This window comes from Plectropomus leopardus, chromosome 16 (assembly GCF_008729295.1).
Source record: "Plectropomus leopardus isolate mb chromosome 16, YSFRI_Pleo_2.0, whole genome shotgun sequence".
Taxonomy (NCBI): domain Eukaryota; kingdom Metazoa; phylum Chordata; class Actinopteri; order Perciformes; family Serranidae; genus Plectropomus; species Plectropomus leopardus.
The window spans coordinates 25,329,244-25,354,709 of NC_056478.1; the positions used below are offsets into that span (position 1 = coordinate 25,329,244).

General features: G+C 36.0%; 1 protein-coding gene across 1 annotated transcript in view; it reads left to right on the plus strand.

The window, feature by feature from the left end:
• myo6a (myosin VIa) overlaps positions 1–25,466 on the plus strand; it is a 183,421-nt gene that overhangs the window by 152,477 nt on the left and 5,478 nt on the right. Inside the window, exon 33 of the mRNA XM_042502963.1 lies at positions 4,852–5,070. Within this exon, the coding sequence (XP_042358897.1) occupies positions 4,852–5,070 (219 nt within the window). The remainder of the gene's footprint in view (positions 1–4,851; positions 5,071–25,466) is intronic.

Genomic DNA, 25,466 nt, shown 5'->3' on the forward strand with positions numbered 1-25,466 from the left:
ATGTTGTAAAAGGTGTCGTCGTTGAAGCAGCAAGCAGACGCTCCACTCCATTCACTCCTGACTTAATGAAGATTTTAGATACATAACAGCCCATTCAGCCGTATGAGGCATCCAGTGCTGACTACCAATCTGTCTCTCTACCTGCAGCCAGCACCGACTGCAGAGTTTGTTTGAAGGCTGAAGCTGGTCGTAGATTAAATCTGCTGATGTTTATGTTTACATTTGGCAAGAAAATTATCAAATTTAATGTGTCATTTAGAATTCTACTGTTGTCCCTTTAGAAATGCCTCTTAAAGATTGTTAAGATTGTTTGGGACTCTTAAACTCTCCATAGAGAACCCCAGTAATGAATTCTGAAACCCGGAAATCAGCATTTCAGCCCCATCGGTTCCTTCTCCTCAAAGTGAATTGGATGACTGGGTTTTTGGTTGGAAGCCTTAAATAAGGTCTATGGTTTTAACTAGCTTAAGAGAGTTTAATGTTTTGTTCTACGACGTAAAATTAATCTGTAAATACCCCCTTTGCCAACTTTAAAGCTACTGTGTGTCTTAAAAAAGACAGTTGCAAACAAGTGGCTTAATGAGTGTACAGAACATAATCAAACTTGGCTTTACAGTCTCATAGTGGTGGCGAACGACCACAGTGTAGTTTGTTTTAGCTAAGCAATCACTATTTACCTTTGGCGTTTAGGCTTCAAAAATCCTGAAACTGTTTTTTACTTGTGAAGGTTATCTTGCTCAACAAAATATATAAGTATCATAAACGTTTGTTTACCACAGAGCTTATCCAAAATCCAATGGACAATGGAGTTTTTTGACAAGGAAACCACGGCGATGTTAGCGTCGGTTTTGGTCTACATAAAAACATCATCTCTGGGGCACACTATTGAAACATAGACTAAAGGAATTTTTAAAGAGTCAGTTTACCCAAATCAACCACACCAAACTCATTCTTTCATTCACTGTCTCAATCTGCTGACTCCCTAATACAATAGCACTGTTGGGGTGAAAGCATTATTTTTGATACTCAAAACATAAAAAAAACAACAAAAAAAAAAAAACAGTATTTGAAAAACTTGCAATGCCGCTATGCCAGGCCCCTGTCACACCAGAAAGTCTTTGTCTTCACGAAGTATTTGTTTTAGGCTTGGTGCCATAGTACTGTAGTTTACCACTTAAGGCCCAGACACACCAAACCAACAGCAGAGAACTAGCAGTGATAAAAGTCCCATTCCGTGTCACCCTCACGCCATGTCTCGGCCAAAAAGTTGCACAAGTTGCACAAATCGATGCCCAACAAAAGCATATGTTCAGTGTCTGAGTGAGAGGAGATACTCCTCCATCCCAGCAGACAGCGGTCATCTGTGTTCATCATTCACAAAGGGAAACTGGCAGAACGTCTTGACGCTGGCTGATATTGTCAACTGCTGTGTCGTAACTGTCTATAAAGCATTTTTCTGTCATGGACGAGTTTATGGACGTTGTGAGCTAATGTGATACGGTAGTTCTCTAGACTCTGAATTCTCTGGCCTCCCGTTCCCTTGAGATCAACACTGTCAAGACGGTTTGCAAATTTCCATTTAAAAATCGACTCGATTTGGGCGAAGACCAACAATAATTTATTTTGTCATTTCAAACGCTGGTGTGACACAGTGTTTGTCTTCGGGATGTAATTGTCTTTACAAAACGGATCCCAATGCAAATGTTTGCAGTTAAGTCTGTGGATTGCCCAAAATAACTCAGACACCATGAGTGGAGTCTTGGAGAAACAAGCTGCATGTTGAGTTCTTCAAAGCGTTACATCGCAAAGTATATTTACTTTAGATTTATCTGTTAATTCACAGCTGAAGAGATTACGAAATAAAGGTGCAAATATATATAAATATATATATTTGTTCATGAAGCCGACAGGTGAAACTATGACCGGCAGACAAAGAATATGATATCGTCAGCAGAGATAAATTTTAAAGACCTTCTGCAGACAGAGATGGAGAAACGTATGGACAGTGGAGCGGAGCGTGTGTTTCCTCATCACGATGCAGCTACAGTTTGAACTCAGTCAGTATTTGGTAGCTGATCTTTATCCGTGAGAACGAGCGACACGTCTCCCTTGTTTTCGTCAGCCTTGAAACCTGAATGCAGCTCTCGACCCTTCAATGAGTCACCAAAGCAGCTCAGGCACTTTGTAGCAGCAAGCCAGGAAGTACGACAAGCAGTAATCAAGAACCTGAGAGTATCCAGCGGGGAGTTAAGTTCAAGTGCCTCTCACCAAAATAGTTCTCCATTTTTGGCTTCTTCTAAACTGAAACAGGCTGATTTATTTTGTTTGTTTATAAAGTTTTAGGGATTTTATTTTCTAAAAGTTGTCGCTGAGAGGAGGTGCGGTTCTTTTGGAAGGTGGTGTGAGGGCAACTTTTTGTTGGTGATGGTGAAAACGATACGTTGCTCTAAATCAGATGGTTGTTTCATGTGTTCAGATGCTGCAAAAGGACTCATTTTAACAAGAAGTTTAAATCTTGGAGTCCGTGTTGAAACAATTTATTTTGAATGTGTGAGAGAAGATTTCTCTTGTTTCCATCGTTTAGCTTTTAAAACATGGAGTAAATAAAATGAATCAAGGCCTTTTCTTTTAACATCATGTTACGTAAATTGTGAAAATCATTCAAACAAGCTGAACTGCTTTGGAAACAAGTGATTTTTTCAATGCAAATTTCTAGATTTTAAAACCGAAAACAAGATAAATGGACTTATTAAAATGAGTGTTCTTGCAGTCTCTTTATCATGTAGAGAAGCTACCTCAGTCTCTGTAGATCCTTATTTTACGCTCCACTTTGTAGAAAGATGCAAATAATGCACGTTTTATGTTTCACACGAGTATGCAAACCCCTTCATAAACATCTGCTGTGCTTGTCTCGCTGATTTCTTCCCTCTGTCATCAGCACTGCTGTGATCTCCGCTGACCCTCCTCTAACAGCAGGACTCTCTGACTTAAACATGGAGAGCAGCGATTGGGTTTATTATTCAAAGCTGATCTGAGAACAGCAGAGCGGGGCTTAATGTTTACATGCAGTGAGAGGACATGATCCCAAAGAATGGACGCTTTAAAAGAAGACAATTGATGTTCCAACACGCTTGGTCTTTGTTCCGTGTTTGTCTGTTTGTTTTTTTTCATTGGATATGAGCCTCATTCCACTGCATTCGCCTGTGTATTAACAATTTCAGAATTACTGCAAATCTCTCTTTTAAAAGCAGTTTCAGGTAAAAGTGAAGCTGGATTTCTTTTCTTTATTGGCGCTACACACAGTTGAAGGTCAAAAGTTTTATATTCTAACGTTATGAGGAGAAGGTGCTCATTGATTAACATGTCATATTTGTGAGGTTGCTGGGCAACTGGTCCATAAAAATAAATAGTTCTTGACACACAAATAGTTTTATACAGTTTATTTTGTTTTTATGGATTAAACAAATAATACACAGTGTTATTCAGTGATCTTAACAAGTGCTGGTAGGTGGATATTGTTACCTTTTCATAGAGCCACACTAGCTTTTTTCCCGTTTCCTGTTTTAATACTAAGCTAAAATGGCTAGTAGCTTGGAGATAAGTATTTGTATTGCTAATTAATGAGGCTTTATTAGAGTGGGTGATACTGTGTTACGATTATAGAATATATATAAAGATGGACGATGTGTCTTCATGTACTTCATGCGGCTGCTGCCATCTTAATCCATTGATGTCAGAGTCTGTGCAGTAGCGATATCAAGTTCCAGCTCATGCATATGTCCAACCAACAGCAAACAGCGCCATTAAAAGCCACCATACTGATTAGCACACATAGATGTCAGATTTAATTATAGCTCAAATGAATGTTCCACTGCACTTGTCCAAGTAGAAAACCGTGAAATTTTGAAATATCTAACATCAGTGAAAGGCAGCACACCACACTGCTTTTATTGTGTGTTAAAAATACATTTGCATTACTTTAATTCCCTATGAAGGGACAATCTGCAGTGTTATCTCTGACAAGTTGATCTTACTTAAAATAACTTGGAAATTAATCGTCTTGAAAAAGGAAAATGGATATAACTATTAATTTCAATTTATGCTTACATTTACCTAAAATTGTTGTATTTACCTAATTTTGTGAAGTAGTGGCAACTTAAAAATGACGTGGAATTGCCTTTTTCTTTTCTAGGTGTTAGTAACTTTAGTAAACCAAGTTAGTTAACATGATCATTACAAAGAGAATTTGGCCAATGATGGAGTTAGCATACCTGCAAGTCCGGTTTTGTTAACATGTTCAAGAAAATACAACTATGACTGACTAGTTTGCAACCACCAGAATACAGACATATAGCACAGTAAGCTTGGCTTACTGAATTTGCTAAAACTGGGAAAGATTGATTTGATTATACTTGTCATTTTCAAGTTGCAACAAACTAAAGTAAATATAACAATATTGTAATTAAGCATAACTATTAGATACAAAATAAACATAGATTAAGACTAATAGTAAAATATACTTACAGTGTCAGTTCCCAAGATGTTTTTTTAAGGTCGAATTAACTTTTCTCAGATTTTACAGTGAATGAGGTCAGACTGGCCTCTGCTTAAGCTTATAAATTCACTATCAGCTGGACAGGTCTTTGATAGTAGCAGTGCAGTCTCCATGAGTTAGTACACAGGTTGATCATCAGAAATAAGGCTGCTCAGTAAATTTTGCCCATCTTTCCCATAAACTGCCCCCTGGCTGCATGTAAACATGGTTGCTGACTCATAATTGGTGGCTTATCCTCTGTGGAAGCCACCTAACTGTTTTTTGTTTTGTTTGTTTTTTTTCATCTGATCTAACAGCCCAGCAGAACCCAGCCCCGCCCATTCCTGCCCGACAGTATGAGGTGGCGATGAATCGGCAGCAGCGTTACTTCCGCATCCCATTCATCCGACCAGGGGACCAGTACAAAGACCCCCAGAACAAGAAGAAGGGCTGGTGGTACGCTCACTTCGACGGGCCATGGATCGCCAGGCAGATGGAGCTTCACCCGGATAAACATCCCATCGTGCTGGTGGCAGGTCAGTGCACCAAAGTCGTGGGATGGAAGGGTAGGAGGAAGAAAGGGAATGTCCTTTAGGGACAGAGGAAGAAAGAGTGGATAAAGAGTGGTGGCAGGAAGGAAAGGAAACATGGTGTGAGGAAAGGGAGGAGGCAGGGTTAGAGAAGGTGTCGATACTCTGACAGAAACAAAAGAAATCAGAAGTGACACTTTATTGGCTGGCTTTAACAAATGTTCAGGAATTTGACTTCATGATAGTACAGCAGATTCATCATCATCATCATCATCATCATCATCATAACCATCATCATCATCTCTTTTTCATCATAATTTAAGGCCTGAGTCCAAAATTTAAATAATCAATTTGTGAACATTCCCCACAAGGATGGCAGAATTTAGGTCTTGTCAACAATCAGAACATGATAGTGATGAATCTGCAGCATGTATTAATTCATGTTTACATGATATTTTTTTATATGTAGAGCAAAGAGAGTTCAGGGCATAAAGTTTCTGAAGGCATAACACATATTTTATCCACTGTTTCTTTTACTCTAAATGCAGACAGTTTTACAACTCTCAGAGCACAACCATAAAAAAAGTACAATACATGATTAGATGAAATGAATTTTTAAAATAGTACTGTTAAACACACTATCAGAATCCTAATTTTGCATATAAGGGTTAAACTTTTGGGGTGTTTGCACTACAACAAGCTATAAAACCATCGATTGTACTAAATGATGAGGCAAAACATAACACTAAAAGAGGCAACTAGTTGTTTTGTTTACCCATCTGTCTCAGCATGTGTGATGATAAGTTAAAACCTCCCGACTCCTATGAGTGTTTTCCCAGACTATTTGACTCAGCGGATAACAGTCATCTGTGTGCTGAAGAATGTTTGTGAGCTCTGTGTTTGCGAAACTACATCGCTGTGTGATTTTGATGAGTATATATTTTTAAAAAGCGCATATTGTTGCAAAATAGTTGGCATTTTGGAGCAGCAGTGTTCACATTCAACAGTATGAAGATGACTAACTACCTCATACACCATGTTGACTTGCGCACTGCCGGAACTTATTATTGCCTTTACAGCTGCAGATGTGGTGTTTTGTACTGACTGAATGTAAATTGCCATTGTTGAGTGCAGAGAATGAAATATTTAGTCTGATGAGGTTCGGTGGATACAGAGCAACAAAGTCCAAAATTCAACAAATCAGCAGTTGATAAGAGTGATCTGTTAGTTTGAACATGGAAACGGTAAAACATTTTTATGCATCTAATTTTGTCATCTTTTTACATCTTAGAAATTTACTGAAACATTATTAATTAATATCAAAGCATAATATGCCATAAAAAGTGACAAGAAATGTAATTTGAAAAATGTCACTAAATACATCAAAAAGTCATAGAGGTATCTCAAAAATTTTAAACAATAGTATGTAAAGAACTGTAGTATAGTACATAAAATAAAATCATAGTAAAACATGTAAAAAGTCAAACATGATTTAATATTTTAAAAAAATCAAAATGAAATATGTTAAAATATATTAATGTAAAATAAGAATTAGCATAGTATGTAAAAGTAGTATGATATAAGTAACAGTCAAGTATGTACAAAAAAGTCTTAATGTAAAAAAGTCAAAATGTAGTATGTTAAAAAAGTGCATAAATTGTAGATTCTAGCATGCAATATTATATTCAACACATTAAAATAACATTTTATTATACATTATACAGACACAAATCACATTCACAGTCAGAGTCACATTCAAGTGACTGATGACCAGTTGAATAGAATGTATAATGTATAATGATGTCAAATTTTGACATTTTCGCCATACTACAGCCTTGCTTTTTTGGTCATTTTTTAACATGCTGTTTTATGGGTTTTGGGCCGTTTTTGCACCATCCTATGTTGTGGTGTGTCTTGGCATCCTATTTTATTTGGTTTAATGTGGTTTTTAGCAGATTTTTGGAAATGTCATATTTTGACATCTTTGTCATAATATAGTATTGCATTTTCATTTTTTGGACATGCCGTTTTATAGTGTTTATGGCTGTTTTTGCAACATCCTGTGCTATGGTGTGTCTCAGAATGCTAGTTTGTGTGGTTTAATATGGTTTTCAGCAGTTGTATGGACAGGTCATATTTTGACATTTTTGCCTTACTAGATGGTGCATTTTTTCACCATTCCAAATTATGCTGTTTTTACAGTGTTTACAATAATTTTCCACAGTTCTGGGAACATGTCAAATTTTGACATTTTTGCCTTGGATATTTGGTCATATTTTCGACATGCCAAATTATGCTGTTTTTGGCTCTTTTTGCAACTTTCTTTTCTATGGTGTGTCTTAACAGGCTATTCTAAGCTGTTTCCAGCTGTTGTCAACAGTTTTGAGGACATGTCAAAATTTGACATTTTTGCCTTACTATAGTCTTGGATTTTTGGTCAAATTTTCGACATGCCAAATTTTGCTGTTTTACACTCTTTTTGCAACTTTCTTTGCTATGGCGTGTCTTTGCAAACTATTCTAAGGTTTTTCCAGCTGTTTTAAGCAATTTTTGGGACATGTCAAATTTTGACATTTTTGCCTTACTATAGTCTTGGATTTTTGATCGGTTTTTGGACATGCCAAATTTTGCTTTATTAGGCTGTTTATGCAACTTTCTTTGCTATGGTGTGTTTTGGCAGGCTATTCTAAGCTGTTTCCAGCTGATTTCAGCTTTTTTTGGGACATTTCAAATTTTGACATTTTTGCCTTACTATAGTCTTGGATTTTTGGTGAAATTTTCGACATGCCAAATTTAGCTTTTTGTGTTTCTTTTTGCAACTTTCTCTGCTATGGCGTGTTTTGGCAGGCTATTCTAAGCTGTTTCCAGCTGTTTTCAACAGTTTCTGGGACAGGTAAAATTTTGACATTTTTGCCTTACTATAGTCTTGGATTTTTGGTCATATTTTAAACATGCCACATTATGCTGTTTTTGGCTGTTTTTGCAACTTTCTTTGCTATGGCGTGTTATGGCAGGCTATTGTAAGCTGTTTCCAGCTGTTTTCAGCAGTTTTTGGGACATGTCAAATTTTGACATTTTTGCCTTACTATAGTCTTGGATTTTTGGTCAAATTTTAAACATGCCAAATTATGCTTTTTTGGCTTTTTTTTGCAACTTTTTTGCTATGGCGTGTTATGGCAGGCTATTCTAAGCTGTTTCCAGCTGTTTTCAACAGTTTTTTGGGACATGTCAAATTTTGACATTTTTGCCTTACTATAGTCTTGGATTTTTGGTCAATTTTTCGACATGCCAAATTATGCTGTTTTTGGCTTTTTTTGCAACTTTCTTTGCTATGGCGTGTTTTGGCAGGCTATTCTAAGCTGTTTCCAGCTGTTTTCAGCAGTTTTTTGGGACATGTCAAATTTTGACATTTTTGCCTTACTATAGTCTTGGATTTTTGGTCAAATTTTCGACATGCCAAATTATGCTTTTTTTGGCTCTTTTTGCAACTTTCTTTGCTATGGCGTGTTTTGGCAGGCTTTTGTAAGCTGTTTTCCAGCTGTTTTCAGCAGTTTTTGGGACATGTCAAATTTTGACATTTTTGCCTTACTATAGTCTTGGATTTTTGGTCAATTTTAAAAACATGCCAAATTATGCTGTTTTTTGGTTTTCTTTTTGCAACTTTCTTTGCTATGGCGTGTTTTGGCAGGCTTATTCTAAGCTGTTTCCAGCTGTTTTCAGCAGTTTTTGGGACATGTCAAATTTTGACATTTTTGCCTTACTATAGTCTTGGATTTTTGGTCAAATTTTTTAAACATGCCAAATTATGCTTTTTTTGTTTCTTTTTGCAACTTTCTTGCTATGGCGTGTTTTGGCAGGCTATTCTAAGCTGTTTTCCAGCTGTTTTCAGCAGTTTTTGGGACATGTAAAATTTTGACATTTTTGCCTTACTATAGTCTTGGATTTTTGGTCAATTTTCGACATGCCAAATTTAGCTTTTTTTTGTTTCTTTTTGCAACTTTCTTTGCTATGGCGTGTTTTTGGCAGGCTATTCTAAGCTGTTTCCAGCTGTTTTCAGCAGTTTTTGGGACATGTCAAATTTTGACATTTTTGCCTTACTATAGTCTTGGATTTTTGGTCAAATTTTTTCGACATGCCAAATTATGCTTTTTTTGTTTCTTTTTTGCAACTTTCTTTGCTATGGCGTGTTTTGGCAGGCTATTGTAAGCTGTGTTTCCAGCTGTTTTCAGCAGTTTTTGGGACATGTCAAATTTTGACATTTTTGCCTTACTATAGTCTTGGATTTTTGGTCGTTTTTTCGACATGCCAAATTATGCTGTTTTTGGCTCTTTTTGCAACTTTCTTTGCTATGGCGTGTTTTGGCAGGCTATTGTAAGCTGTTTCCAGCTGTTTTCAGCAGTTTTTGGGACATGTCAAATTTTGACATTTTTGCCTTACTATAGTCTTGGATTTTTGGTCAATATTTTTAAACATGCCAAATTATGCTTTTTTTTTGTTTCTTTTTGCAACTTTCTTTGCTATGGCGTGTTATGGCAGGCTATTCTAAGCTGTTTCCAGCTGTTTTCAGCAGTTTTTGGGACATGTCAAATTTTGACATTTTTGCCTTACTATAGTCTTGGATTTTTGGTCAAATTTTCGACATGCCAAATTATGCTTTTTTGTTTCTTTTTGCAATTTTCTTTGCTATGGGTGTTTTGGCAGGTTATTCTAAGCTGTTTCCAGCTGTTTTCCAGCAGTTTTTGGGACATGTCAATTTTGACATTTTTGCCTTACTATAGTCTTGGATTTTTGGTCATATTTTCGACATGCCAAATTATGCTGTTTTTGGCTCTTTTTTGCAACTTTCTTTGCTATGGCGTGTTTTTGGCAGGCTATTCTAAGCTGTTTCCAGCTGTTTTCACAGTTTTTTTTGGGACATGTCAAATTTTGACATTTTTGCCTTACTATAGTCTTGGATTTTTTGGTCATTTTTTCGACATGCCAAATTATGCTTTTTTTGGTTTCTTTTTGCAACTTTCTTTGCTATGGCGTGTTTTGGCAGGCTATTCTAAGCTGTTTCCAGCTGTTTTCAGCAGTTTTTGGGACATGTCAAATTTTGACATTTTTGCCTTACTATAGTCTTGGATTTTTGGTCAAATTTTCGACATGCCAAATTATGCTGTTTTTTGGCTTTTTGCAACTTTCTTTGCTATGGCGTGTTTTGGCAGGCTATTCTAAGCTGTTTCCAGCTGTTTCCAGCAGTTTTTGGGACATGTCAAATTTTGACATTTTTGCCTTACTATAGTCTTGGATTTTTGGTCAAATTTTCGACATGCCAAATTTATGCTTTTTTGGTTCTTTTTGCAACTTTCTTTGCTATGGCGTGTTTTGGCAGGCTATTCTAAGCTGTTTCCAGCTGTTTTCAACAGTTTTTTTTGGGACATGTCAAATTTTGACATTTTTGCCTTACTATAGTCTTGGATTTTTGGTCATTTTTTCGACATGCCAAAATAATGCTGTTTTTTGGCAGTTTTTGCAACTTTCTTTGCTATGGCGTGTTTGGCAGGCTATTCTAAGCTGTTTCCAGCTGTTTTCAGCAGTTTTTGGGACATGTCAAATTTTGACATTTTTGCCTTACTATAGTCTTGGATTTTTGGTCAAATTTTTCGACATGCCAAATTTGCTTTTTTGTTTCTTTTTGCAACTTTCTTCTGCTATGGCGTGTTTTGGCAGGCTATTCTAAGCTGTTTCCAGCTGTTTTCAGCAGTTTTTGGGACATGTCAAATTTTGACATTTTTGCCTTACTATAGTCTTGGATTTTTGGTCAAATTTTCGACATGCCAAATTTATGCTTTTTTTTTTGGCTTTTTTGCAACTTTCTTTGCTATGGCGTGTTATGGCAGGTTATTCTAAGCTGTTTCCAGCTGTTTTCAGCAGTTTTTGGGACATGTCAAATTTTGACATTTTTGCCTTACTATAGTCTTGGATTTTTGGTCAATTTTCGACATGCCAAAATTTAGCTTTTTTTTTTTTTTTGCAACTTTCTTTGCTATGGCGTGTTTTGGCAGGCTATTCTAAGCTGTTTCCAGCTGTTTTCAGCAGTTTTTGGGACATGTCAAATTTTGACATTTTTGCCTTACTATAGTCTTGGATTTTTGGTCATTTTTTCGACATGCCAAATTATGCTGTGTTTTTGGCTTTTTGCAACTTTCTTTGCTATGGCGTGTTTGGCAGGCTATTGTAAGCTGTTTCCAGCTGATTTTTTCAACAGTTTTTGGGACATGTCAAATTTTGACATTTTTGCCTTACTATAGTCTTGGATTTTTGGTCAAATTTTTCGACATGCCAAATTAGCTTTTTTTTTTCTTTTTGCAACTTTCTCTGCTATGGCGTGTTTTGGCAGGCTATTCTAAGCTGTTTCCAGCTGTTTTCAGCAGTTTTTTTGGGACATGTCAAATTTTGACATTTTTGCCTTACTATAGTCTTGGATTTTTGGTCATTTTTTCGACATGCCAAATTATGCTGTTTTTGGCTTTTTTTTGCAACTTTCTTTGCTATGGCGTGTTTTGGCAGGCTATTCTAAGCTGTTTCCAGCTGTTTTCAGCAGTTTTTGGGACATGTCAAATTTTGACATTTTTGCCTTACTATAGTCTTGATTTTTTGGTCATTTTTTCGACATGCAAAATTATGCTTTTTTTGGCATTTTTTGCAACTTTCTTTGCTATGGCGTGTTTTTGGCAGGCTATTCTAAGCTGTTTCCAGCTGTTTTCAGCTTTTTTTGGGGACATGTCAAATTTTGACATTTTTGCCTTACTATAGTCTTGGATTTTTGGTCAAATTTTCGACATGCCAAATTATGCTTTTTTTTTTCTTTTTGCAACTTTCTTTGCTATGGCGTGTTTTGGCAGGCTATTCTAAGCTGTTTCCAGCTGTTTCCAGCAGTTTTTGGGACATGTCAAATTTTGACATTTTTGCCTTACTATAGTCTTGGATTTTTGGTGGTCATTTTTCGACATGCCAAATTTATGCTTTTTTTGTTTTTTTTTTGCAACTTTCTCTGCTATGGCGTGTTTTGGCAGGCTATTCTAAGCTGTTTCCAGCTGTTTTTTCAGCAGTTTTTGGGACATGTCAAATTTTGACATTTTTGCCTTACTATAGTCTTGGATTTTTGGTCAAATTTTTTCGACATGCCAAATTATGCTGTTTTTGGCTTTTTTTGCAACTTTCTTTGCTATGGCGTGTTTTGGCAGCTATTCTAAGCTGTTTCCAGCTGTTTTCAGCAGTTTTTTTGGGACATGTCAAATTTTGACATTTTTGCCTTACTATAGTCTTGGATTTTTGGTCAAATTTTCGACATGCCAAATTTATGCTTTTTTTCATTTTCTTTTTGCAACTTTCTTTGCTATGGCGTGTTTGGCAGGCTATTCTAAGCTGTTTCCAGCTGTTTTCAACAGTTTTTGGGACATGTCAAATTTTGACATTTTTGCCTTACTATAGTCTTGGATTTTTGGTCATTTTTTCGACATGCCAAATTTATGCTGTTTTTTTTTGTTCTTTTTGCAACTTTCTCTGCTATGGCGTGTTTTGGCAGGCTATTCTAAGCTGTTTCCAGCTGTTTTCAGCAGTTTTTGGGACATGTCAAATTTTGACATTTTTTGCCTTACTATAGTCTTGGATTTTTGGTCATTTTTCGACATGCCAAATTTATGCTTTTTTTTTTTCTTTTTGCAACTTTCTTTGCTATGGCGTGTTTTGGCAGGCTATTTGTAAGCTGTTTCCAGCTGTTTTCAGCAGTTTTTGGGACATGTCAAATTTTGACATTTTTGCCTTACTATAGTCTTGGATTTTTGGTCATTTTTTCGACATGCCAAATTTATGCTGTTTTTGGTTTTTTTTGCAACTTTCTTTGCTATGGCGTGTTTTGGCAGGCTATTCTAAGCTGTTTCCAGCTGTTTTCAGCAGTTTTTGGGACATGTCAAATTTTGACATTTTTGCCTTACTATAGTCTTGGATTTTTGGTCAAATTTTTCGACATGCCAAAATTTTTTTTTTTTTCTTTTTTTGCAACTTTCTTTGCTATGGCGTGTTTTGGCAGGCTATTCTAAGCTGTTTCCAGCTGTTTTCAGCAGTTTTTTGGGACATGTCAAATTTTGACATTTTTGCCTTACTATAGTCTTGGATTTTTGGTCATTTTTTCGACATGCCAAAATTATGCTGTTTTTGGCTTTTTTTGCAACTTTCTTTGCTATGGCGTGTTTTGGCAGGCTATTCTAAGCTGTTTCCAGCTGTTTTCAGCAGTTTTTGGGACATGTCAAATTTTGACATTTTTGCCTTACTATAGTCTTGGATTTTTGGTCATTTTTTTCGACATGCCAAATTATGCTTTTTTTTGGCTGTTTTTGCAACTTTCTTTGCTATGGGTGTTTTGGCAGGCTATTCTAAGCTGTTTCCAGCTGTTTTTTCAGCAGTTTTTGGGACATGTCAAATTTTGACATTTTTGCCTTACTATAGTCTTGGATTTTTTTTGGTCAAATTTTTCGACATGCCAAAATTATGCTTTTTTTTTTCTTTTTGCAACTTTCTTGCTATGGCGTGTTTGGCAGGCTATTCTAAGCTGTTTCCAGCTGTTTTCCAGCAGTTTTTGGGACATGTCAAATTTTGACATTTTTGCCTTACTATAGTCTTGGATTTTTGGTCAAATTTTCGACATGCCAAATTCAGCTTTTTTTTTTCTTTTTGCAACTTTCTTTGCTATGGCGTGTTTTGGCAGGCTATTCTAAGCTGTTTCCAGCTGTTTTCAGCAGTTTTTGGGACATGTCAAATTTTGACATTTTTGCCTTACTATAGTCTTGGATTTTTGGTCAAATTTTCGACATGCCAAAAATTATGCTTTTTTTTTGGCTTTTTTTGCAACTTTCTTTGCTATGGCGTGTTTTTGGCAGGCTATTCTAAGCTGTTTCCAGCTGTTTTCAGCAGTTTTTGGGACATGTCAAATTTTGACATTTTTGCCTTACTATAGTCTTGGATTTTTGGTCAAATTTTTCGACATGCCAAATTATGCTTTTTTTTTTTCTTTTTGCAACTTTCTTTGCTATGGCGTGTTTTGGCAGGCTATTCTAAGCTGTTTCCAGCTGTTTTCAGCAGTTTTTGGGACATGTCAAATTTTGACATTTTTGCCTTACTATAGTCTTGGATTTTTGGTCATTTTTTTCGACGACATGCCAAAAATTTATGCTTTTTGTGTTTCTTTTTGCAACTTTCTTTGCTATGGCGTGTTTGGCAGGCTATTCTAAGCTGTTTCCAGCTGTTTTCAGCAGTTTTTGGGACATGTCAAATTTTGACATTTTTGCCTTACTATAGTCTTGGATTTTTGGTCAAATTTTCGACATGCCAAATTTATGCTTTTTTGGTTTTCTTTTTGCAACTTTCTTTGCTATGGCGTGTTTTGGCAGGCTATTCTAAGCTGTTTCCAGCTGTTTTCAGCAGTTTTTTGGGACATGTCAAATTTTGACATTTTTGCCTTACTATAGTCTTGGATTTTTGGTCATATTTTCGACATGCCAAATTTATGCTTTTTTTTTGGCTTTTTTTGCACTTTCTTTGCTATATGGGTGTTTTGGCAGGCTATTCTAAGCTGTTTCCAGCTGTTTTCAGCAGTTTTTGGGACATGTCAAATTTTGACATTTTTGCCTTACTATAGTCTTGGATTTTTGGTCAAATTTTTTCGACATGCCAAATTAGCTTTTTTTTTGTTTCTTTTTGCAACTTTCTCTGCTATGGCGTGTTTTGGCAGGCTATTCTAAGCTGTTTCCAGCTGTTTTTCAGCAGTTTTTGGGACATGTCAAATTTTGACATTTTTGCCTTACTATAGTCTTGGATTTTTGGTCATATTTTCGACATGCCAAATTATGCTGTTTTTGGTTTTTTTTGCAACTTTCTTTGCTATGGCGTGTTTTGGCAGGCTATTCTAAGCTGTTTCCAGCTGTTTTCAGCAGTTTTTGGGACATGTCAAAATTTTGACATTTTTGCCTTACTATAGTCTTGGATTTTTGGTCATATTTTCGACATGCCAAATTATGCTGTTTTTGGCTCTTTTTGCAACTTTCTTTGCTATGGCGTGTTTTGGCAGGCTATTCTAAGCTGTTTCCAGCTGTTTCCAGCTGTTTTCAGCAGTTTTTTGGGACATGTCAAATTTTGACATTTTTGCCTTACTATAGTCTTGGATTTTTGGTCATTTTTTCGACATGCCAAATTATGCTGTTTTTGGCTGTTTTTGCAACTTTCTTTGCTATGGCGTGTTTTGGCAGGCTATTCTAAGCTGTTTTTCCAGCTGTTTTCAGCAGTTTTTGGGACATGTCAAATTTTGACATTTTTGCCTTACTATAGTCTTGGATTTTTTGTCAAATTTTCGACATGCCAAATTTAGCTTTTTTTTTTTTTTGCAACTTTCTTTGCTATGGCGTGTTTTGGCAGGCTATTCTAAGCTGTTTCCAGCTGTTTTCAGCAGTTTTTGGGACATGTCAAATTTTGACATTTTTGCCTTACTATAGTCTTGGATTTTTGGTCAAATTTTCGACATGCCAAATTTGCTTTTTTGTTTCTTTTTGCAACTTTCTTGCTATGGCGTGTTTTGGCAGGCTATTCTAAGCTGTTTCCAGCTGTTTTCAGCAGTTTTTGGGACATGTCAAATTTTGACATTTTTGCCTTACTATAGTCTTGGATTTTTGGTCATATTTTCGACATGCCAAATTATGCTGTTTTTGGTGTTTTTGCAACTTTCTTTGCTATGGCGTGTTTTGGCAGGCTATTCTAAGCTGTTTTCCAGCTGTTTTCAGCAGTTTTTGGGACATGTCAAATTTTGACATTTTTGCCTTACTATAGTCTTGGATTTTTGGTCAAATTTTTCGACATGCCAAATTTAGCTTTTTTTTTTTCTTTTTGCAACTTTCTTGCTATGGCGTGTTTTGGCAGGCTATTCTAAGCTGTTTCCAGCTGTTTTCAGCAGTTTTTGGGACATGTCAAATTTTGACATTTTTGCCTTACTATAGTCTTGGATTTTTGGTCATGTTTTCGACATGCCAAATTATGCTGTTTTTGGCTCTTTTTGCAACTTTCTTTGCTATGGCGTGTTTTGGCAGGCTATTCTAAGCTGTTTCCAGCTGTTTTTCAGCAGTTTTTGGGACATGTCAAATTTTGACATTTTTGCCTTACTATAGTCTTGGATTTTTGGTCAAATTTTTCGACATGCCAAATTATGCTTTTTTTTTTTCTTTTTGCAACTTTTCTCTGCTATGGCGTGTTTTGGCAGGGCTATTCTAAGCTGTTTCCAGCTGTTTTCAGCAGTTTTTTGGGACATGTCAAATTTTGACATTTTTGCCTTACTATAGTCTTGGATTTTTGGTCAAATTTTCGACATGCCAAATTTTATGCTTTTTTTTTCTTTTTGCAACTTTCTTTGCTATGGCGTGTTTTGGCAGGCTATTCTAAGCTGTTTCCAGCTTTTTTCAGCAGTTTTTGGGACATGTCAAATTTTTTGAATTTTTGCCTTACTATAGTCTTGGATTTTTGGTCATTTTTCGACATGCCAAATTATGCTGTTTTTGGCAGTTTTTGCAACTTTCTTTGCTATGGGTGTTTTGGCAGGCTATTCTAAGCTGTTTCCAGCTGTTTTCAGCAGTTTTTGGGACATGTCAAATTTTGACATTTTTGCCTTACTATAGTCTTGGATTTTTGGTCATTTTTTCGACATGCCAAATTATGCTGTTTTTGGCTGTTTTTGCAACTTTCTTTGCTATGGCGTGTTTTGGCAGGCTATTCTAAGCTGTTTCCAGCTGTTTTCAGCAGTTTTTTTGGGACATGTCAAATTTTGACATTTTTGCCTTACTATAGTCTTGGATTTTTGGTCATTTTTTCGACATGCCAAATTATGCTGTTTTTTGGCATTTTTTTGCAACTTTCTTTGCTATGGCGTGTTTTGGCAGGCTATTCTAAGCTGTTTCCCAGCTGTTTTCAGCAGTTTTTGGGACATGTCAAATTTTGACATTTTTGCCTTACTATAGTCTTGGATTTTTGGTCAAATTTTCGACATGCCAAATTATGCTTTTTTTTTTGGCTCTTTTTGCAACTTTCTCTGCTATGGCGTGTTTTGGCAGGCTATTCTAAGCTGTTTCCAGCTGTTTCCAGCAGTTTTTGGGACATGTCAAATTTTGACATTTTTGCCTTACTATAGTCTTGGATTTTTGGTCATATTTTTCGACATGCCAAATTATGCTGTTTTTTGTTTTTTTTTGCAACTTTTCTCTGCTATGGCGTGTTTTGGCAGGCTATTCTAAGCTGTTTCCAGCTGTTTTCAGCAGTTTTTGGGACATGTCAAATTTTGACATTTTTGCCTTACTATAGTCTTGGATTTTTGGTCATTTTTCGACATGCCAAATTTAGCTTTTTTTGTTTCTTTTTGCAACTTTTTTGCTATGGCGTGTTTTGGCAGGCTATTCTAAGCTGTTTTCCAGCTGTTTTCAGCAGTTTTTTGGGGACATGTCAAATTTTGACATTTTTGCCTTACTATAGTCTTGGATTTTTGGTCAATTTTCGACATGCCAAATTATGCTTTTTTTATTTCTTTTTGCAACTTTCTCTGCTATGGCGTGTTTTGGCAGGCTATTCTAAGCTGTTTCCAGCTGTTTTTCAGCAGTTTTTGGGACATGTCAAATTTTTGACATTTTTGCCTTACTATAGTCTTGGATTTTTGGTCAATTTTTCGACATGCCAAATTTAGCTTTTTTTTTTTCTTTTTGCAACTTTCTTTGCTATGGCGTGTTTTGGCAGGCTATTCTAAGCTGTTTCCAGCTGTTTCCAGCAGTTTTTGGGACATGTCAAATTTTGACATTTTTGCCTTACTATAGTCTTGGATTTTTGGTCAATTTTCGACATGCAAATTATGCTTTTTTTTTTCTTTTTGCAACTTTCTTTGCTATGGCGTGTTTTGGCAGGCTATTCTAAGCTGTTTCCAGCTGTTTTCAGCAGTTTTTGGGACATGTCAAAATTTTGACATTTTTGCCTTACTATATAGTTGGATTTTTGGTCAATTTTTTCGACATGCCAAATTATGCTGTTTTTTGGCTTTTTTTTGCAACTTTCTTTGCTATGGCGTGTTTTGGCAGGCTATTCTAAGCTGTTTCCAGCTGTTTTCAGCTTTTTTTGGGACATGTCAAAATTTTGACATTTTTTTTGCCTTACTATAGTCTTGGATTTTTGGTCAAATTTTCGACATGCCAAATTTAGCTTTTTTTTTTTCTTTTTGCAACTTTCTCTGCTATGGCGTGTTTTGGCAGGCTATTCTAAGCTGTTTCCAGCTGTTTTCAGCAGTTTTTGGGACATGTCAAATTTTGACATTTTTGCCTTACTATAGTCTTGGATTTTTGGTCATTTTTTCGACATGCCAAATTATGCTGTTTTTTGGCTGTTTTTTTTGCAACTTTTTGCTATGGCGTGTTTTGGCAGGCTATTCTAAGCTGTTTCCAGCTGTTTTTCAGCAGTTTTTTGGGACATGTCAAATTTTGACATTTTTGCCTTACTATAGTCTTGGATTTTTGGTCAATTTTCGACATGCCAAATTTGCTTTTTTTTGTTCTTTTTGCAACTTTCTTTGCTATGGCGTGTTTTGGCAGGCTATTCTAAGCTGTTTCCAGCTGTTTTCAGCAGTTTTTGGGACATGTCAATTTTGACATTTTTGCCTTACTATAGTCTTGGATTTTTGGTCAAATTTTCGACATGCCAAATTATGCTTTTTTTATTTCTTTTTGCAACTTTCTTTGCTATGGCGTGTTTTGGCAGGCTATTCTAAGCTGTTTCCAGCTGTTTTCAGCAGTTTTTGGCCATGTCAAATTTTGACATTTTTGCCTTACTATAGTCTTGGATTTTTTGGTCATTTTTTCGACATGCCAAATTATGCTGTTTTTGGCATTTTTTGCAACTTTCTTTGCTATGGCGTGTTTTGGCAGGCTATTCTAAAGCTGTTTCCAGCTGTTTTCAGCAGTTTTTGGGACATGTCAAATTTTGACATTTTTGCCTTACTATAGTCTTGGATTTTTGGTCATTTTTCGACATGCCAAATTATGCTTTTTTTTTTCTTTTTGCAACTTTCTTTGCTATGGCGTGTTTTGGCAGGCTATTCTAAGCTGTTTCCAGCTGTTTTCAGCAGTTTTTTGGGACATGTCAAATTTTGACATTTTTGCCTTACTATAGTCTTGGATTTTTGGTCATATTTTAAACATGCCAAATTATGCTGTTTTTGGCTTTTTTTGCAACTTTCTTTGCTATGGCGTGTTTTGGCAGGCTATTCTAAGCTGTTTCCAGCTGTTTTCAGCAGTTTTTGGGACATGTCAAATTTTGACATTTTTGCCTTACTATAGTCTTGGATTTTTGGTCATTTTTCGACATGCCAAATTTTAGCTTTTTTTGTTTCTTTTTGCAACTTTCTTTGCTATGGCGTGTTTTGGCAGGGTATTCTAAGCTGTTTCCAGCTGTTTTCAGCAGTTTTTGGGACATGTCAAATTTTGACATTTTTGCCTTACTATAGTCTTGGATTTTTGGTCAAATTTTCGACATGCCAAATTATAGCTTTTTTTTTCTTTTTGCAACTTTCTTTGCTATGGCGTGTTTGGCAGGCTATTCTAAGCTGTTTCCAGCTGTTTTTCAGCAGTTTTTGGGACATGTCAAATTTTGACATTTTTGCCTTACTATAGTCTTGGATTTTTGGTCATATTTTCGACATGCCAAAATTATGCTGTTTTTGGCAGTTTTTGCAACTTTCTTTGCTATGGCGTGTTTTGGCAGGCTATTCTAAGCTGTTTCCAGCTGTTTTCAGCTTTTTTTGGGACTATGTCAAATTTTGACATTTTTGCCTTACTATAGTCTTGGATTTTTGGTCAATTTTCGACATGCCAAATTTAGCTTTTTTTTTTTCTTTTTGCAACTTTCTCTGCTATGGCGTGTTTTGGCAGGCTATTCTAAGCTGTTTCCAGCTGTTTCCAGCAGTTTTTTGGGACATGTCAAATTTTGACATTTTTGCCTTACTATAGTCTTGGATTTTTGGTCATTTTTCGACATGCCAAATTATGCTTTTTTTTTTTTCTTTTTGCAACTTTCTTTGCTATGGCGTGTTTTGGCAGGGGCTATTCTAAGCTGTTTCCAGCTGTTTTCAGCAGTTTTTGGGACATGTCAAATTTTGACATTTTTGCCTTACTATAGTCTTGGATTTTTGGTCATTTTTTTCGACATGCCAAATTATGCTTTTTTTATTTCTTTTTGCAACTTTCTCTGCTATGGCGTGTTTTGGCAGGCTATTCTAAGCTGTTTCCAGCTGTTTTCAGCAGTTTTTGGGACATGTCAAATTTTGACATTTTTGCCTTACTATAGTCTTGGATTTTTGGTCATTTTTCGACATGCCAAATTTAGCTTTTTTTTTTTCTTTTTGCAACTTTCTTTGCTATGGCGTGTTTTGGCAGGCTATTCTAAGCTGTTTCCAGCTGTTTTCAGCAGTTTTTGGGACATGTCAAATTTTGACATTTTTGCCTTACTATAGTCTTGGATTTTTGGTCATTTTCGACATGCCAAATTATGCTGTTTTGGTTTTTTGCAACTTTCTTTGCTATGGCGTGTTTTGGCAGGCTATTCTAAGCTGTTTCCAGCTGTTTTCAGCAGTTTTTGGGACATGTCAAATTTTGACATTTTTGCCTTACTATAGTCTTGGATTTTTGGTCAAATTTTCGACATGCCAAATTTAGTTTTTTTTTTTTCTTTTTGCAACTTTCTTTGCTATGGCGTGTTTTGGCAGGCTATTCTAAGCTGTTTCCAGCTGTGTTTTCAGCAGTTTTTGGGACATGTCAAATTTTGACATTTTTGCTTACTATAGTCTTGGATTTTTGGTCATATTTTTCGACATGCCAAAATTATGCTGTTTTTGGCTTTTTGCAACTTTCTTTGCTATGGCGTGTTTTGGCAGGCTATTCTAAGCTGTTTCCAGCTGTTTTCAGCAGTTTTTGGGACATGTCAAATTTTGACATTTTTGCCTTACTATAGTCTTGGATTTTTGGTCAAATTTTCGACATGCCAAATTATTTGCTTTTTTTGTTTCTTTTTGCAACTTTCTTGCTATGGCGTGTTTTGGCAGGCTATTCTAAGCTGTTTCCAGCTGTTTTCAGCAGTTTTTTGGGACATGTCAAATTTTGACATTTTTGCCTTACTATAGTCTTGGATTTTTGGTCAATTTTTCGACATGCCAAATTATGCTTTTTTTATTTCTTTTTGCAACTTTCTTTGCTATGGCGTGTTTTGGCAGGCTATTCTAAGCTGTTTCCAGCTGTTTTCCAGCAGTTTTTGGGACATGTCAAATTTTTGACATTTTTGCCTTACTATAGTCTTGGATTTTTGGTCATTTTTTCAACATGCCAAATTATGCTGCTTTTTTTGGCTTTTTTTTGCAACTTTCTTTGCTATGGCGTGTTTTGGCAGGCTATTCTAAGCTGTTTCCAGCTGTTTTCAGCAGTTTTTGGGACATGTCAAATTTTGACATTTTTGCCTTACTATAGTCTTGGATTTTTTGGTCAAATTTTCGACATGCAAAATTTAGCTTTTTTTTTTCTTTTTGCAACTTTCTTTGCTATGGCGTGTTTTGGCAGGCTATTCTAAGCTGTTTCCAGCTGTTTTCAGCAGTTTTTGGGACATGTCAAATTTTGACATTTTTGCCTTACTATAGTCTTGGATTTTTGGTCATATTTTTCGACATGCCAAATTATGCTGTTTTTGGCTTTTTTGCAACTTTCTTTGCTATGGCGTGTTTTGGCAGGCTATTCTAAGTTGTTTCCAGCTGTTTTCAGCAGTTTTTGGGACATGTCAAATTTTGACATTTTTGCCTTACTATAGTCTTGGATTTTTGGTCATTTTTTCGACATGCCAAATTTGCTTTTTTGTTTTTCTTTTTGCAACTTTCTTTGCTATGGCGTGTTTTGGCAGCTATTCTAAGCTGTTTCCAGCTGTTTTCAGCAGTTTTTGGGACATGTCAAATTTTGACATTTTTGCCTTACTATAGTCTTGGATTTTTGGTCAAATTTTCGACATGCCAAATTTATGCTTTTTTTATTTCTTTTTGCAACTTTCTTTGCTATGGCGTGTTTTGGCAGGCTATTCTAAGCTGTTTCCAGCTGTTTTCAGCAGTTTTTGGGACATGTCAAATTTTTTGACATTTTTGCCTTACTATAGTCTTGGATTTTTTTGGTGGTCATGTTTTCGACATGCCAAATTATGCTGTTTTTGGGTTTTTTGCAACTTTCTTTGCTATGGCGTGTTTTGGCAGGCTATTCTAAGCTGTTTCCAGCTGTTTTCAGCTTTTTTTGGGACTATGTCAAATTTTGACATTTTTGCCTTACTATAGTCTTGGATTTTTGGTCAATTTTCGACATGCCAAATTTTATTTTTTTTTTTTTTCTTTTTGCAACTTTCTTTGCTATGGCGTGTTTTGGCAGGCTATTCTAAGCTGTTTCCAGCTGTTTTCAGCAGTTTTTGGGACATGTCAAATTTTGACATTTTTGCCTTACTATAGTCTTGGATTTTTGGTCATATTTTCGACATGCCAAATTATGCTGTTTTTGGCTGTTTTTGCAACTTTCTTTGCTATGGCGTGTTTTGGCAGGCTATTCTAAGCTGTTTCCAGCTGTTTCCAGCAGTTTTTGGGACATGTCAAATTTTGACATTTTTGCCTTACTATAGTCTTGGATTTTTGGTCATTTTTTCGACATGCCAAATTTGCTGCTTTTTTTTTTCTTTTTGCAACTTTCTCTGCTATGGTGTGTTTTGGCAGGCTATTCTAAGCTGTTTCCAGCTGTTTTCAGCAGTTTTTGGGACATGTCAAATTTTGACATTTTTGCCTTACTATAGTCTTGGATTTTTTTGGTCATGTTTTCGACATGCCAAAAATTATGCTGTTTTTTTTTGCTCTTTTTGCAACTTTCTTTGCTATGGCGTGTCTTTGGCAGGCTATTCTAAGCTTTTTCCAGCTGTTTTCAGCAGTTTTTGGGACATGTCAAATTTTGACATTTTTGCCTTACTATAGTCTTGGATTTTTGGTCAAATTTTCGACATGCCAAATTATGCTGTTTTTGGTTTCTTTTTGCAACTTTCTTTGCTATGGCGTGTTTTGGCAGGCTATTGTAAGCTGTTTCCAGCTGTTTTCAGCAGTTTTTTGGGACATGTCAAATTTGACATTTTTGCCTTACTATAGTCTTGGATTTTTGGTCATTTTTCGACATGCAAATTATGCTGTTTTTGTCTCTTTTTGCAACTTTCTTTGCTATGGCGTGTTTTGGCAGGCTATTCTAAGCTGTTTCCAGCTGTTTTCAGCAGTTTTTGGGACATGTCAAATTTTGACATTTTTGCCTTACTATAGTCTTGGATTTTTGGTCATATTTTTAACATGCCAAATTATGCTGTTTTTGGCTCTTTTTGCAACTTTCTTTGCTATGGCGTGTGTTTGGAACCGCTATTCTAAGCTGTTTCCAGCTGTTTCACAGAGACAGTTTTTGGGACATGTCAAATTTTGACATTTTTGCCTTACTATAGTCTTGGATTTTTGGTCATTTTTCGACACAAAGATCTGTTTTACAGGCAAAGGTGGCAGGTGATGCTGGTGTTGTTTGGGTGGATGGTAGCGAAGAGTTTCCTGAGAGGGTGGATGACATTTGAAGGACTGAGGATGTCATATTTTCGACATGCCAAATGATGGTTTTTGTGGGGCTTTGCTATGCTGGACCTTGCAAGATATTCTAGGCACTTTTTCGAAACACACAGCAGTTTTTGGGACAAAGAGCAAAATTTTGACATTTTTGCCTTACTATAGTCTTGGATTTTTGGTCATATTTTCGACATGCCAAATCTGTTTTTGGCTCTTTTTGCAACTTTCTTTGCTATGGCCAATGAGTTTGAAGCTATTCTATTTCAGCTGTTTTCAAAAGTTTTTGGGACAGGTGTCAAATTTTGACATTTTTGCCTTACTATAGTCCCTGATTTTTGGTCATTTTTTCGACATGCCAAATTATGCTGTTTTTGGCACTCTTTTTGCAACTTTCTTTGCTATGGCGTGTTTTGGCAGGCTATTCTAAGCTGTTTCCAGCTGTTTTCAGCAGTTTTTTGGGACATGTCAAATTTTGACATTTTTGCCTTACTATAGTCTTGGATTTTTGGTCATTTTTTCGACATGCCAAAATATGCTGTTTTTGGCTCTTTTTGCAACTTTCTTTGCTATGGCGTGTTTTGGCAGGCTATTCTAAGCTGCTGTTTTCCAGCTGTTTTCAGCTTTTTTTGGGACATGTCAAATTTTGACATTTTTGCCTTACTATAGTCTTGGATTTTTGGTCATATTTTCGACATGCCAAATTTGCTTTTTTTCGTTTTTTTTGCAACTTTCTTTGCTATGGCGTGTTTTGGCAGGCTATTCTAAGCTGTTTCCAGCTGTTTTCACCTTTTTTTGGGACATGTCAAATTTTGACATTTTTGCCTTACTATAGTCTTGGATTTTTGGTCATATTTTCGACATGCCAAATTTAGCTTTTTTTTGCTCTTTTTGCAACTTTCTTTGTATATGGCGTGTTTTGGCAGGCTATTCTAAGCTGTTTCCAGCTGTTTTCAGCATTTTTTGGGACATGTCAAATTTTGACATTTTTGCCTTACTATAGTCTTGGATTTTTTGGTCATATTTTCGACATGCCAAATTATGCTGTTTTTGGCTGTTTTTTGCAATTTTCTTTGCTATGGCATGTTTTGGCAGGCTATTCTAAGCTGTTTCCAGCTGTTTTCAGCAGTTTTTTGGGACATGTCAAATTTTGACATTTTTGCCTTACTATAGTCTTGGATTTTTGGTCATATTTTTCAAACATGCAAAATAGCTTTTTTTTTGCTTTTCTTTTTTGCAACTTTCTTTGCTATGGCGTGTTTTGGCAGGCTATTCTAAGCTGTTTCCAGCTGTTTTCACTTTTTTTTGGGACATGTCAAATTTTGACATTTTTGCCTTACTATAGTCTTGGATTTTTGGTCATTTTTTCGACATGCCAAATTATGCTGTTTTTGGCTGTTTTTGCAATTTTCTTTGCTATGGCGTGTTCTTGGCAGGCTATTCTAAGCTGTTTCCAGCTGTTTTCAGCAGTTTGGGGACATGTCAAATTTTGACATTTTTGCCTTACTATAGTCTTGGATTTTTGGTCAAATTTTCGACATGCCAAATTATGCTGTTTTTGGTTTCTTTTTGCAACTTTCTTTGCTATGGCGTGTTTTGGCAGGCTATTCTAAGCTGTTTCCAGCTGTTTTCAGCATTTTTTTGGGACATGTCAAATTTTGACATTTTTGCCTTACTATAGTCTTGGATTTTTGGTCAA